Here is a 16,214-nt window from a genome sequence, read left to right on the forward strand (position 1 = left end):
AAAACTTAAGGAAATACAAAAACAAAAGCATTGTGAGATGTGCAAGATCATTCATGAGACTTCGATTTGCTGCCTATAGCAGTGTATGACAATTAGTTCTTCAACATCTCGCCCCCCCTGAAACTCTGTTTCTGAACCCGGTAGGGCTGCAATCTTCATGATAGGGCGAGTGACTTCTCCTGATTTGGTGAGAACCTGAACCGCTCGTACGAGGCCATCATCTCCGGCAAACACATGAGTTACCCGTTATAAGAGCCATGCCGATGGAGGCGCGTTAGAGTCCTTGATCAGTACAACATTACCGATCGCAATATTTGGTAACTTGGTGGTCCATTTCGGACGCTGTTGTAGCGATGTCAAATATTCTTGATGCCAAAGCTTCCAAAATCCTTGAAGCATTGCTTGAACATGCTGCCAGTAGCTCAATCGATTGGTCGGAATCTGCAAATAGCTGTCTTCAGGAACTGCTGTATAAGTTCTGCCAATTAAGAAATGTGCCTGTGACAGGTAGGCAATTTCAGTATCCGATGCTGTGCACAATGGTAGTGAACTCGCAAATGCAGCTTAACCGAACGTACTGCCGACTCCCACATACCTCCCCAGTGTGGTGAATGTGGGGGAATAAAATTCCATTTAATACAAGCCCGGATCAAGGCAAGGGCTTTCGAAATGACGTCATTGCGCTCGCGTGAGCATTTCCCACGACGAGCCATAAATCGTTTTAATGCCGCCAAGAATGTGTCTGTGCTGAGATCAGTGGCCAGCTCCAGATAAAGAGCTGAAGTAACCATACATACAAACAGGCAAATGTAGCCCTTTTCCTTCCTGGGGTTTCGTCCCTTGTGAGCCTTCAACAAGATAGGTCCAGCATAATCGCATCCAGTATGCTCAAATGGAAAGGCTTGTCGCACTCGAGCAGCCGGTAAATTGGCCATAAACTGATTTGCTGTGTGATGGCGCTGTCTAAAACAGTTTAAACACTCATGTGTGATACGTCGAGTAAGATTCCGTGCGCCAAGGATCCATTATTTCTGGCGAATTATTACAAACATTGCTGAAACTCCTGGATGAAGATTGACCTTATGCTCATGTCTCAGCAGCAATTCCACAAGGCGATGGTGTTTTGGTAAATTTACTGGATGCTTGGCATCTGCAGGCAATTGCGACCTTTCCGTCTTCGTCAACGAAGGGAGATAGTTTGCTTAAAGTTGATCGTCGCCCCAAAGACTGCTTTCTTAAAAGCAGCTGTCTATCATCATTGAATTGATTTTGTGCCTGTCGTATGCAAAACTTCCTTGCTCTGGTGATTTCATCCAACTTTAGCGGCCCTGAATATTCAGACTTGCTTGACTTGATTCGATGGAAAAAGCGGAGTACAAATGCGACAAATGGGAATCCTCAATATCCTTGGAAATAGTTGTCAAGACCTTGGTTTTGAACTCAAGTTCTGCTGCAGTCTTGAGAATTGAACAGCAAGTTGATGGTCTATTCATTATCCCTGAGTATAGCGTACAGTAGTGCAGCCAAGATGGTCCTTTCCACCATAGATAAAATTTAATTAGCTCACTCGCTAGCATGCCTCGTGACATGTCCTTAGTGCTGACATTTCTCTAAGCGCTACGTGGTATGATCTCCAGTATTTTTGCCGTTCGGTTGGCAACAAATGGTTTAAGTTTACAGGGTTTATGCGAAAGCCATGACAAAACGATTGTAGAATCGGTCCATGCGTGTATCTTAACATCCTTCTGGCGCAGACCAGACCTTACTGCTTGGAGCAAACCAGCTAATAGTAGAGCTCCGCAAAGTTCCAATCGTGGCAACGTTTTCTGCTTTAATGGTGAAACTCTTGTTTTAGCTGCAATGAGTGCCACTCCGATGCTTCCACACGGTTGTAAATAACGGCAGAGTAAGCCTTTAACGAAGCATCTAAAAATCCATGCAGTTCGATGTCATCGGGTTGATTGTCTACAAATCGTGGTATCTTCATTTTCCTTAACGTGAAAATGTCCTTTCTGAATTTTTGTCATAAGTGCGCTTGCTTCTTTGGCAGTTCCGAGTCCCAATCCAAATTAAGCAGCCATAATTCTTGAAGCAAAATTTTAAATTTGATCACCACTGGTGCCAAAATGCCGAGTGGGTCAAAGATACGTGCCGTGTCAGACAGCACTTGTCGTTTCGTACAAGTCATGTGTTCCGATAATAAAACCTTATATGTTAGGACGTCTTCTCCAGGATGCCAATGTAGCCCAAGCACCTTTGCTGTCATCTTTGAGAAATCAATTTCATTTCCCTCGTTTGCTAAACTCCAATTTTGCCCGTGGCATAAGGAGTACTAGCTCTTCCTTAATGTCGAGCAGTTCCTGTTTATTCATGGCTCCTGTCATTACGTCATCGACGTAGAAATCATCCAAAAGTATCCTAGCAGCTCTTGGAAACTCGTATTCGTCATAAACTGCTAGTTGTTCCAGCACTCTGACTGCCAGAAACGGTGCACATGCCGTGACATAGGTAACTATGGTCAGCTTGTAATGCTTCAATGGTTCCTCAGGGTCCTCTCTCCAAAGGATTCCTTGGAAATTCTGATGTTCAGGGGTTACCGAAATCTGTCTAAACATTTTGACGATGTCCGCAGAAAATACGAATCTGTGCATAAGAAAACGGAGACAAACTTTAAAAAGGTTGCGTTGTATGCATGGGCCAATGTGAAGTGAGTCGTTGAGAGATCGTCCATCCCGATCTTGAAATGATCCGTCGAACATCACCCGCAGCTTGGCACCTATGACTGGATGGTGTGGCAAATAGAATGACATCTTGCATACGTTTGTGGCTTCGTCCGCAACTACTTCCTTCATGTGACCCAGCTGGATATACTCTCTCATAAACTGAGTATATTTTAACTTCAAGCTCCTTCATTAGACGACGCTCGACTGCGAGAAAGCGTGATCTCGCTCCTTGAAATGTATCCGCAAATTGTGGGTTTTGTTCCTTGAACGGCAAATTGACTATGTATCTTCCATTCGAGTTGCGGTTGTGCGTACATCGGAAGTGCGTTTCGACCTTTTCATCCTCTTCGTTTACAGTTGTATGTGATGGAATTTCCTCTAGTTCCCAAAATCTTTGCAGTAGTCCTATATTGACCGTAGTCAGCAATGAAGTAGATGGTGTTTGCATTTTTGAAGTGTTTACCGATGTGATTACCCATCCAAATATGGTGTTAATTGCAATAGGGTGACCTTGACCATCGCATAACTTCTCCCCGGTGAGAACTAACCAAATGTACTCATTGCCCAGTAAAATGTCGATTGAACCTTAGTTCTGAAGTCAGGGTCGGCCATTCGGTATCCATTAAATACCGACAGTGATGAAGCATCAATATTTTCACTTGCCAATGGTGAGGTGATCTTTCCTAAAACGTGCTCATTAATATAGATGCAATGACTCGACACACGAGACATCATCTGAAGCGAGCAGAAACCTCTAGTTATTCCCGCCTTGACGTCTGAGATGCCCGATGTGGCAACTCGAAATGGCGAACGTGAAAGACCCAACGTCTGTACGCACCGTTCCGGAATGAAAGACAAGTCTGAGGCGCTATCCAATAAAATACGGACCGTGTTTAAGAATAAACATGGTGTTCATCTGAAGCGGCTTCACCAAATCAGATGCACTAAAGAAAACATAATACAACTGTACTTTTGTCACAAACAAGTAATCTAGCATATGACTAGAATTACAATCAGCCACACACATTGTAGAAAAACACTTGTAATTCTAAACTAACCCAAAATATCACAACGGCAGGATGTCAAGTGGCCGAAGCCGTGCCCAAAAATAATAATAATTTTCAACTCCCGAAATCTTGGGTTTGAGTCTCATTAGAATAAGATATTTTAAGAACAATTGTTACCTCCTAGAGCCTAAGATTCCCTATATAAACTCCATACTTTTGTTAATAAAATCAGTTCATATTTTGAATTCAACGAATGAAGATTGGGTTATTCTTCTCTCCGGAATCCCTATTCAGACCGTAAGCAAGGCACCTTGAAAATTTCGCACGTGTACCAATGCAGTTGGTAGAGTACTTGTTCGTTGACCATTTGGCTTGCTGGGTCTGGTAACATTCATCATTGCTACCGCTGATGCCGCTGGTGCTTCCTCAGAATCCTGGCCGGAGTTGCCTTGATGCTGCTCTGCGCTTTTATGATGCGTAGAATAGCCTTCCGAATGCATTAAAGAATGATGGCGGCGCTTGCATTACTTGCAAGAAGACTTTGAGCCACAAGCGCTTACTCCATGTCTTCAAACAATTAAAACACATATGTTTCTCCTTCGCAAAGGTGTAACGTTGCTTGACAGTCCTCTGGAATTGAGGACAAGCCAACAGTATGTGCTCAGTACTATGACATTTCATACAATTACCTGTAGCATGCCATTCCTTATAATCCGCACAGAAGGGCTTGATGTGAATTTTGGGTAACTCACAATCTCTTATTGCCGGCGTTGCAGCCGACTGTGAGCCTGAGAAGACGAAGATTGCGAGAGCAATCTCTAAACCAATAGTTTCTGCTGTTCCATTTGACGTTGCATCTGCAGTTGTATTTGTTGCTGTTGATTGTGCATTTGTTGAAGAATTCCCTGGACAAGCGAACCATCGTTGCCAGCCGCGCCGATTTCTTCAAACTTGCCAGACGCTGGACAAAGTTTCGAATTTGGTATCAATTGTAAAGACGTCGGCATCCTGTGCTGGATTCTCTGCATATTCATATATGCGGGTAATCGTTGTCTTCAATCTTCCTCTGGCCTTGATGAACGTTTTCATTTCCTCCATGATGAAATACCAAGAAATTTCCCCTGTGTGGACCAAAAATTTCAAGACGCTTGTTTTTCCTAGAGATGTGTTCTCTCACGATCTCGTCGATTATATCGATAACAGATACCGATAGGCGTGTGGCACCATCGTTTGTATCCGCGCTTTTTCCAATAAGCACGCGATTGCCTATTCGATAGTGGGCCAGAACAATCGACTACTAAATTTGAGGTTAAAAATTAATTGCCACCAAACTGCAACAAGTTATTAGACAATGAGCAACAAACAAGCAATGCCCAACGATCCGGCTCGAAGGACCAAATTATGATGAACAATAAACCACTGTTTTTACTTTACTTCACTGAACTGTGTCTGCCACTGCCAGAACACGTCTTGATCGTTCGTTTGCTTGCTTATTACTAAATATTCCTTTCTTACGCAACTACGTAGGCCATATAGGTTTATAAAGAGCGACAGAGACAGAGTATACCAGACTGACGCCAGTATATTCCAGAAAACTTAAGGAAATACAAAAACAAAAGCATTGTGAGATGTGCAAGATCATTCATGAGACTTCGATTTGCTGCCTATAGCAGTGTATGACAATTAGTTCTTCAACATCTCGCCCCCCCTGAAACTCTGTTTCTGAACCCGGTAGGGCTGCAATCTTCATGATAGGGCGATTGACTTCTCCTGATTTGGTGAGAATCTGAACCGCTCGTACGAGGCCATCATCTCCGGCAAACACATGAGTTACCCGTTATAAGAGCCATGCCGATGGAGGCGCGTTAGAGTCCTTGATCAGTACAACATTACCGATCGCAATATTTGGTAACTTGGTGGTCCATTTCGGACGCTGTTGTAGCGATGTCAAATATTCTTGATGCCAAAGCTTCCAAAATCCTTGAAGCATTGCTTGAACATGCTGCCAGTAGCTCAATCGATTGGTCGGAATCTGCAAATAGCTGTCTTCAGGAACTGCTGTATAAGTTCTGCCAATTAAGAAATGTGCCTGTGACAGGTAGGCAATTTCAGTATCCGATGCTGTGCACAATGGTAGTGAACTCGCAAATGCAGCTTAACCGAACGTACTGCCGACTCCCACATACCTCCCCAGTGTGGTGAATGTGGGGGAATAAAATTCCATTTAATACAAGCCCGGATCAAGGCAAGGGCTTTCGAAATGACGTCATTGCGCTCGCGTGAGCATTTCCCACGACGAGCCATAAATCGTTTTAATGCCGCCAAGAATGTGTCTGTGCTGAGATCAGTGGCCAGCTCCAGATAAAGAGCTGAAGTAACCATACATACAAACAGGCAAATGTAGCCCTTTTCCTTCCTGGGGTTTCGTCCCTTGTGAGCCTTCAACAAGATAGGTCCAGCATAATCGCATCCAGTATGCTCAAATGGAAAGGCTTGTCGCACTCGAGCAGCCGGTAAATTGGCCATAAACTGATTTGCTGTGTGATGGCGCTGTCTAAAACAGTTTAAACACTCATGTGTGATACGTCGAGTAAGATTCCGTGCGCCAAGGATCCATTATTTCTGGCGAATTATTACAAACATTGCTGAAACTCCTGGATGAAGATTGACCTTATGCTCATGTCTCAGCAGCAATTCCACAAGGCGATGGTGTTTTGGTAAATCTACTGGATGCTTGGCATCTGCAGGCAATTGCGACCTTTCCGTCTTCGTCAACGAAGGGAGATAGTTTGCTTAAAGTTGATCGTCGCCCCAAAGACTGCTTTCTTAAAAGCAGCTGTCTATCATCATTGAATTGATTTTGTGCCTGTCGTATGCAAAACTTCCTTGCTCTGGTGATTTCATCCAACTTTAGCGGCCCTGAATATTCAGACTTGCTTGACTTGATTCGATGGAAAAAGCGGAGTACAAATGCGACAAATGGGAATCCTCAATATCCTTGGAAATAGTTGTCAAGACCTTGGTTTTGAACTCAAGTTCTGCTGCAGTCTTGAGAATTGAACAGCAAGTTGATGGTCTATTCATTATCCCTGAGTATAGCGTACAGTCGTGCAGCCAAGATGGTCCTTTCCACCATTTAATTAGCTCACTCGCTAGCTGCTTTAAAGTCCAAAAAGGTCGACTGGCGAAACAAAAATTTGAAACAAAAAAAAAAAAATGTATTTTAATGATAAAGAAAATGAAATTAATTTAGGAGAAAATTTAAATATAGATTAAGGTATATAGATAAAAATTGTAGAACTTAAACTAGATATTAGAATTAATTTATAAGAAAATGTAAATGATGAACAATAAACCACTGTGTTGAATTTCTTATAAGAACTTAATTTTATTTTTACTTTACTTCACTGAACTGTGTCTGCCACTGCCAGAACACGTCTTGATCGTTCGTTTGCTTGCTTATTACTAAATATTTCTTTCTTACGCAAATACGTAGGCCATATAGGTTTATAAAGAGCGACAGAGACAGAGTATACCAGACTGACGCCAGTATATTCCAGAAAACTTAAGGAAATACAAAAATAAAAGCATTGTGAGATGTGCAAGATCATTCATGAGACTTTGCTTTGCTGCCTATAGCAGTGTATGACAATTGGTTCCTCAACAGTAAATATTGTAAAAATTAGTTTATAAGAAAATGTAAATATTGTAAATATTGTAAATATTGTAAATATTGTAAAAATTAGTTTATAAGAAAATGTAAATATTGTAAATAATATTATATTATTATAATAATATGTAAATAATAATATAATAAAATAATAATTTCTAAATAAATAATTAGACATTACTGGAGCATATGAAAAGCGTTTATTTATTTGCTTTTGGAATCAATTATTTGTGTAATTCCACTGCATGGAAGTATGCCATTCTATATAGTGGGAAATGCAGGTATATTGAGTTATAATGCAAGTACATTATCAATCCATAAGCGATTTTGAAATTGTATGCTAGATTTTCTACAGGCAGCAGAATTTCTGCATTACAATTTTCATAAAAGAATATGCTTGGGTAATGGAAACCCGAATGAAACTTCGGCACAGCAATCTTTTCTGCATTACAAAATTCCTTAAATTCGTGCACCGAGAAGAAAAAGCGGCCATTTGTTAAGAAAGCATTGGAGCTTGTAACCGGTTTTTGAATGCACACAGGCGAAAAGTAATCCGTTCGTAATGCAAGAAAGAATGAGAATTTCCGCCACTGGGAAGTTTCTACGACTCCGGTTGTCTGATTTTGTCATAGGAATCGTTGTGCTTTAGCGTCTTCTTCTCTTACTGCTATTCGATGGAACATTTCGGCGATGTCGCCGATTGCTCTCATTCTAAAGTTATACATAATCTGCAGCAAGGGCACGAGCAAATCGAGTCCCTTTAGAAGAAAGTCATTTAGGGCTACTCCAACTTTCTGGCATAGCCTTTGGCTATCAAGTTTTGTATTTGACTATGTAGCTCATTTGCAAAAGGAGGGTCTGCTGCCATTTTCTTTTGCATGCATTTACCGGCAGGCTATTTAAAAATACACGGCGGCCAATTTTCCAAAGCAATCCCGTGGTGTACGTCCGCAAGCTGAAACTAACAGTGTCCTCCAGAATCAGATCGCTCTTCATCAGGGGACTTGGTAAATATCGGCGGTGATTTTTTCTCCGTTAGCAAATGTTTTTTAACCATCTCATGCAAATCCAGATCGCATTGACAGATCGTCCCGAACCGCCATATATTGTCCATCCTAGTCTCGTTTTTGCAGCTATGGTTGCTGCCATTTTCCTACGCGCACCTTTAGTGAAGCTATGAGACTCGGATTATTACTGCCGACTATCATTTGAGGCATTGCGTTAATGAAGCTCGGGATAGTCCGGTTTTTTAAATGCGGATGTCTCTGTTTCATCCTATCATCCTAGACCAATGGACTTAACCGTACAGACTTCATTAAATAATTTTTATACCCTGTCCTTGTTTTGAGATTCTCAAGTTCAGCTGCTTGGATTCCGGCTCCTGTCGATTAACATCGCCGGTCCATCTAATGCATAGGGGATGGGCGAAGCCTTTCACTTCGCGCGCATCAGCCAATTTTTCTTCTACAAGTGTTAGAGTCGATCCGTCATCCATAAATGCGTAGATATCGACGGATTTCGAATTGGAGTGCAAAGTGACTGAAATGATTCTAACATAGCATTCTGGCTGGTTGGTTAGTGACCCACCATGATTGTGCAGGACGATTTCTGTCACATCCTTGTGAAAAAGACGGTGATGTTTTGCTTTGCAGCCATTTATGTCACAAGCTACGCGACTCCAGCAGGATCCCTTGTGGTTTTTGAGGCACTGAGCACATAGGTTATTTATCGCGTTCCACCTGGCTTCGACTGACATCCGCAACAACTTTTCGCAAGACACTGGTTTGTATAGTCCTTTGCATATCGAACAGACTGTGTGTTTACGGTTATCTATAGGCGCTGTGGTATGTGTATTCATCACTCCTCTGTTTATTAATTGCTTGTCGCTTTCTATTAATATGTTGGGCGTAGATACGCGACTCGCCGCTTCCGCCAACTCAAACAACTAATCCGCTAGGTGCTGTATGTTCGGGTAGGGTATGGTATCAGGTCCCGTTTTCTTCTTCAAACTCGATCAGCGGTTCTAGCTTGCCCTTTGGAGGAGGAAAATTTCGCACTTTCTCCATCAACAGTTTTATTATGTGTTCCGGGCGTCCAAAGTACATTCTCAAAGTACTTATAACGCTTGGCAGCATTTCTGGGAACAGTAGGCTGTCTCGCACGGCTTCAAGGGCCCTACCTTTCAGACATCTCTGCAGACGCATAGCGTTTTCCTCGTTGCTGTATCCACCGATCCGGGTGCTAGTTTCATAAGTGCTCATAAAAAGAGGCCATTCTCTCGGATCTCCTTTAAAACTTGATTGTCAAGCAGCTACTTGTTGTGGTGTTATGCCATTGGTTTTGTACGGCTTGCTCTGCGCTCTGGTACTCGTCGCCTGTGGAGTGTTGGTGGCACTATGATTCGTCATCATTATGTATCGATGTATTCCAGCAGCATGTTGTGGATGATCCTTCGCTTCTCCGTTTGACTGTACTCTCGGGTTGAGTAGAGCGTACTTACGGCGCAGATATTCCCTTTCGAGGCACATTTAGTCCTCTAATTGTTGCAAAAGTATTTGCTGGTCTTCCGGCATTGCTTCATCTTCCACGTGCTGCTCTTTGTTGCCTGGGTGGTTAACCTTGAAATGTGATTCAGTTTCGAGGTTCTGTTCACCTTCATCAGACACGTGGCGACATGTCTCGCACATCCAGGAACTCGAGGCGGCACTGCTTTTCGATCCGCAGCAGGTGCAGTGGAATTGAGATGCACACCTGAAGCATTTCCTGGTTGGCCGGTTCCTGGCACAGACCACAGTTTCCAGTCGGTGCCATTTCTATATGTACGTAATTTTACGAGTGGTAAAATTAAAATTTGTTCTTTATTTGGGATTTGTATTAGTCCCTTCTCTTTAGGTCTCCGTAGCTCTACCACACCGTAGGAATTAAAGAATTTGCTCAAAATTCTTTACGAAAGAGTAAATTTAATTTCACATAGAAATTAAAAAGATTTGTTGCTCGTTCGACTAGTTAATCTAGCTCCGCCAGTGGCTTTGAAATAAATTTAATCCATTTAATCCTCAAGTTAGGTCAGCGTAAGCTTTTTAATTCTGCAAGTAAATTCAGGTTATTTTACAAATTTCTTAAAACTAATAACTATACAATCTCATTCCACTTACTCTAGTCTAGGCCTCTTGGCTACGAAAAAACAACTGAACACGCGGTTCTTATGTATGTACTTAGATCAATGCAGCTGCGTATTTTTCGCGCTTATGTGTCTACTTATGTATAATAAAGTACAGCAAGAGTAGAATGAGAGAGAGAGTTTTAAAGTTTTTATAGAGCGTCATTCTGTTTGTTCGGACAGAGTTGCGTTTTGTGATACAGTGGCACAAAGTTTATTCGCAGGCCCGAATTTCGGCAACACCTACTAAACTCGCATCACATAATAAAATAAACGGTTTCTTAAAATCTGGAGTGGTCAAAATAGGTGCTGAAGTTAATCTTCGTTGCAGTTCTGAAAAAGCGTAGTCTGCCTCTTCGTTCCAACTAATAGATCGGTTCTTTTTTAAGAGTTCTGTTAATGGACAGCTGTCCAATGGTGGCATAATTTTTTAATAAAACGTCGATACCAGACAGTGAGTTCCAAAAATTTCCGTAATTGTTTGACTGTAGTTGGAATCGGAAAGTCGTTTATTGCACAAACCAAAATGCATCACTATAATATTGGTAAAGTGGCCGGTTAGGTATTGTGAAAGCGGTGTATTGACGCGAGCTTTCCTCTAACGGAATTTGTCACTGCTCTAGAATGTAAGCATAATCGAACTTTATCGCCACGTCTCACCAATACACAAGTGGAGCTCCATGCGCTTTTACATTCTTCAATGATATCTTAATCTAATATTCTATCTATTTCTGTGAATATTAGCTTCTCAATGCGGTGAATTCTCCATTTTTGAGAATTAATGCTTCTGTAGCAGGGTAATTTAGCAATTGCAGAATTAAGTTTTTGCTGCTCAGACTCATACAAACGGTGCATATTCACGGAATCTCCATGATCATTTCATTTTTTCCAATAATATCCAATACTATCAGTGGATATTATTATATTTATCTATTAAACCAAATTTATGCCAAAAATCTATTTTTTTATTTCTGTGTACAATCGATTATCTGAACGAGCGTGGTCTACGCGTAGAGCGCTTAGACTTAATCTTTTGTCGTATGCTGTCTTTTTCACCAACTTCGACTGTGAATCCGTTTCTTTCCTACAAACAAGAGGTTCACATAGGATTGTTTGGGAATCTTTATCCTTCATTATTGGTCCGGTGCGACAACGAAGTGTTGATCGCCGCACCCGTTGGTTTGTTGTGGGTTGCAATTACAACAACGCGGTTTAAAAATATTTATGGCTCAGCAACCATAGCAAAATACAGTATGCGGTTCTAGACAGATAACAAAACGGTGTCCAGCCTTCCGGCAGTTCAAACATGTAAGCTTATGTTGAAAAGCTTACACCTCCTCCTGCATATTAATCTCGAAATTAGAGTGTAATTTAGCTATCTTTGAACGATGTCCAAGAGTATTCTTGGTCGGTATGCTTTTCATTTGTTTAGCAAATTGCTCGTGGGTGAGTACTTTCTGTCTCAGATGAGATAAGGTAAAAATTTCTAGATGCATAAGTTCATGACGAATTTCCGACTTCAAATGTTTAATTAATAACTTGACTAAAGAATCCTCTGAAAGTTGTGTGTTTAATCTTCCTACTAGCCTTTCGACACTAAACTGGTAAACCTCAAAGGTTTCATTCTCGTCCTGGTGTCTGCTATTAATCAGTTCCCAGGTGTCAATATCGTTATCTACTTCATCAAACTTCTTTCTAAATTCTACACAAAATTTATACCAATCGAAATTTGGATGTGCTCAATGAAACTTCCAAAACCAATCATTCGCTTTACCTGCGAAAAGTAAATACAAATGATCACAAAGTACTTGATAATTTCCATTTAAATTTTGTTGTGCTTATGAACGAATTCTGTACAGAAAAACCTCTGAATGCATTTCTTCTTTAAAACCATCAAATTTTAATCGCCAGCTTTGCATAATGCTTGCTACTTTTTCAGGTGACAATATTGAATTTGCTCCCGACTCTTTATCTGAGTTCTGAGTCTGACTACTAAGATTTTTAGATTTTTGCGTGTGCTTATAGTGTTCTTCTAGTCTTTGTGCCGGGAGGCTGAACGTTGCAGAACGTTTCGGAATGGTGTTTGGTTAGTTGCGCTCAAGTCGAATAGAAGCTAACTTGTCGTCAATCAGCAGAGGTACTTGGTCTTGGGACTACTAACTTGAGCTAGTGGGTGGCCTATGTTGACGTGAGGTGATCGAAGATCTCGTGCCGATTGGTCTTGGCAGGTCGACCAGTTGTTTCATCTTACAAGGATGCTTGCAAGTGGGGCATAAATTCGAAGTTTTTAAATACTCTGTAATACACTTAATGTGAAATCTATGCTTACAAGGCGACGAAGCGACTGCTTCGTTTTCATTTTAAGTTTCACGGCAAATGCCGCAAAATGGGTAATTTTCTTGCAAAGCTCGCACAAGGCTCTCGTGACTGTGTCTAACAGACATACTTAAATTTTTTTGAAATTAATTTAAATTATATAAATTTGGAATCCGCCATCATTATACAATCCTATTGCCGTTTACAAAGTTGGTTCAAATAGATAGATTCAATAGAAATAGATTTCCATTAAATCTAAAACAAATTTTCTATTGCCGATTTGTCTGAGTGACGATTTCCTAAACTGGTCATACACCGACGTAAGCAAGTCAAATGCTATTCCTGGTCCAGGTTCTTTTCACTCTACACAAATTCAAGATCTAAGAATGCCTATTTTATAATATTGTTACTTTTTAACGACTCCATTGGTCAGTCAACCCAATATAACAGAGTTGCAACTGCAATTCCTAACGATAGCCTCAAACTACAAACATCATAAAATGCGTTCCCGCCTAATCATACAAAGATACGATGCTGTTGCTGCCAATAGTTTTAATGAGCAATAACATGTGTGTAGATACTTTGGTGGTGTACATATCCGATTAGTATTGGGGTTGTCCTACGTTTTATTCGGGCCTCATGATTACTGTAGTGGTGTTCTATATTATTCGAGTCCCAGGTTGGGCGCCATTTCTGTAATAATATACATGTGCACGTGCAGTTGTGACCTGCCTAAGTTTTCTACCTTGCTAACGATAACACAAATGTATGTTAAAGATCGGGGTCGTGCACTTCTAGCGTTGCTCTTGCTTAGCTCGTCGGATGAGGGAGGGTTCTTTCCTACTCTAGCATACGCACGGATCATACAGAAACCAGAGGGCCGGGGCTAACTTCGACCGCGTCAAAGTTTGTATACCCTTGCAACTTTTTTGGTAACTCTTTCTTATCATCAATGTGGAACAACATTTTATCTAAAAATCCTTATGTTTGCGAAAGAATGGCCTACAATCATAGGAAATAACGAAGATATTGATCATAGTCACTGTTTTCCACCGATCGTTCCTAAGCGAGCTATATGATATAATCACCCGATTATTATCAAATTCGGCACAGTCATTAACAGATATATAAAATTAAGAAATGTTTAATGTGAAAGCAATCGCGTTAAAAGTAACGAAGTAATTTACAAAAGTCACTGTTTTCGACCGATCGTTCCTATGGGAGCTATATGATATAGTCGCCCGATCTTGATCAAATTTGCCACAGTCATTAACAGATATATTAAATGAAGAAATGTTTAATTTGAAAGCAATCGCGTTAAAAGTAACGAAGTTATTCATAAAAGTCACTGTTTTCGACCGATCGTTCCTATGGGAGGTATACGATATAGTCATCCGATCTTGATCAAATTTGTCACAGTAGTTTATAGGCGTAATAAACTCTCTAATATTAAGTTTCACGATAAAAGCACAGAAAATAACGAAGGTTTTGAGAAAAGTCACTGTTCGTGACTTTGGAGTTTGTATGGGAGCTATATGACATAGTGGTCCGATCCGGCTGAATCCGAGATATACAACCCCTGCAGTATATACAAGCCTATGTGCAAAATTTTCAGCTCTTATGGTAGCTCTGAATGTCGTCGTGCTGATCAAGAATATATATAATTTGTATGGTCGCAGATGGTTCCTTCTATGCGTTGCACACTTCTGACCAAAATTAATATACCCTTTTTGCAAGGGTATAAAAATAAAAGTGCACTATCACTAAAAGGATGTAAAAAGCAAAATATTGAACCAGATAGGGATACTTGTGTTGACGACTTCTCTGCAGGTTAGCTAAAGGTGTTGCTCGCTAGCCCTTTCTGTACACACCCTACCTTGGCAAACTATTGTGTTTAATTGATTGCCCCTTAACAGACGTTTAAACGATCTTAAACGATATGTAAAGGCAGCATAGTCATGGATGCTGACGACGGAATCCTCGACGGAATTAGTTTATGCAAACATAACGGTTTTTCATGCTATGAATTTAATTCCAAACAAAAGGGTTCTCATGACTTAATTTTCTAAGAAATTACAAAATAAAGATATGCAAAATGATATACCAAAATAAATTTAAATACGATAATTAGTACAAATATAGATTCAAAAATTCATAGTAATTCAAAAGAGATTTGGGTTATGTGGCCGTGTATGCCAGTTGGCAATGAAACAAATATTTATAATATATACATGTGTGTGTTAACTCACGATTTATCCAACGGGGCGATCTCTGGGCCCATCGATGCTGCAGGCATTTGCTGTATAATTTAGTTATTAGAAAAATGAAATGCAATAAAGCCAATCTCAATGCGCTACATATCCATTAGGTTTCCTATTGAGGAAAACTGATTTTACTTACCCGAATATGGACTTAATTTTACTAATAATTGTTTAATTGATGAACTAATGTTCAATTAAAGTTTTCTATTGTTTAAGTTTAATTTTATATGTTGATTATTACATATTTATTCTTTGATTAGTTTTTCACTGCAACACCGGGACCACATGTACAGAGTACAAGTTTTCACAGCAAAAAAGGAAGTTAAAAAGCAAGTGTGACCAGTCATTGAAAAGGTGACAGTATTGCGTAATGACAAATAGTATTGCGTAATGACTTATAGTATGCCCGCCTGAAAAATAACATAAGCAATTAAAATATTTAAGAACAAGATTAATGTTCCATGTTCCTATAGTAGTCCCAATGGTGTTTTCGAGTTTTATATTTACACTATTCAGAAGAGATTTTACCCAGAGGGCTTCCCTGACAGCTTTCAATAGAGATATTCAGCTTTGGTTGATGAAGAGTCCACCGAGTTTTGTCTTTTTGTATTCCAACAAATTAGATTAGAATCAAACAATTTAAACAAATATCCAGAAGTACTTTTTCTAACAATATCATTGCTACCCCAATCATAATCTACTAAAATCAAAAGATATCTTCTTTTTAAAAATAAGTGTTAAATATGAGACTTATAGTTCCGTTTAAATATCTAACAACCCTTTTGAAACATTGTTATAAATCAGCATTGTTCTTGCTACTGTATAGTAGCTGTATGTATATATGTGGGACACGTTAATGCAATCCCAACTTTTTCCTCTCGAATTTCTAGGCCGTTTTTACTCACAATCAATCGTACAGTTATATTCAACATTATTTCTTTTTACTCAATAATATCGATGGTTTGTCATCGATATCGTTGATAACCTTTAAATTATGCACCTTTGAACTGGTTCTCGTCTCTCGACCCATTCCCACATTCGTCCGGACTGACTTATCTTTCGCCTCGAATGATGAAT

At 40.2% G+C, this 16,214-nt stretch overlaps 1 protein-coding gene across 1 annotated transcript; it reads right to left on the reverse strand.

The window, feature by feature from the left end:
* Positions 1-2,282: 2,282 nt before the first annotated feature.
* On the reverse strand, positions 2,283-2,810 carry LOC137579657 (uncharacterized). Its single transcript, XM_068293426.1, has one exon. The coding sequence runs from the start codon at positions 2,808-2,810 to the stop codon at positions 2,283-2,285; it is 528 nt and encodes a 175-aa protein (XP_068149527.1).
* Positions 2,811-16,214: the final 13,404 nt, after the last annotated feature.

This window comes from Drosophila tropicalis, unplaced genomic scaffold, assembly GCF_018151085.1.
Source record: "Drosophila tropicalis isolate 14030-0801.00 unplaced genomic scaffold, ASM1815108v1 contig_754, whole genome shotgun sequence".
Classification (NCBI taxonomy): domain Eukaryota; kingdom Metazoa; phylum Arthropoda; class Insecta; order Diptera; family Drosophilidae; genus Drosophila; species Drosophila tropicalis.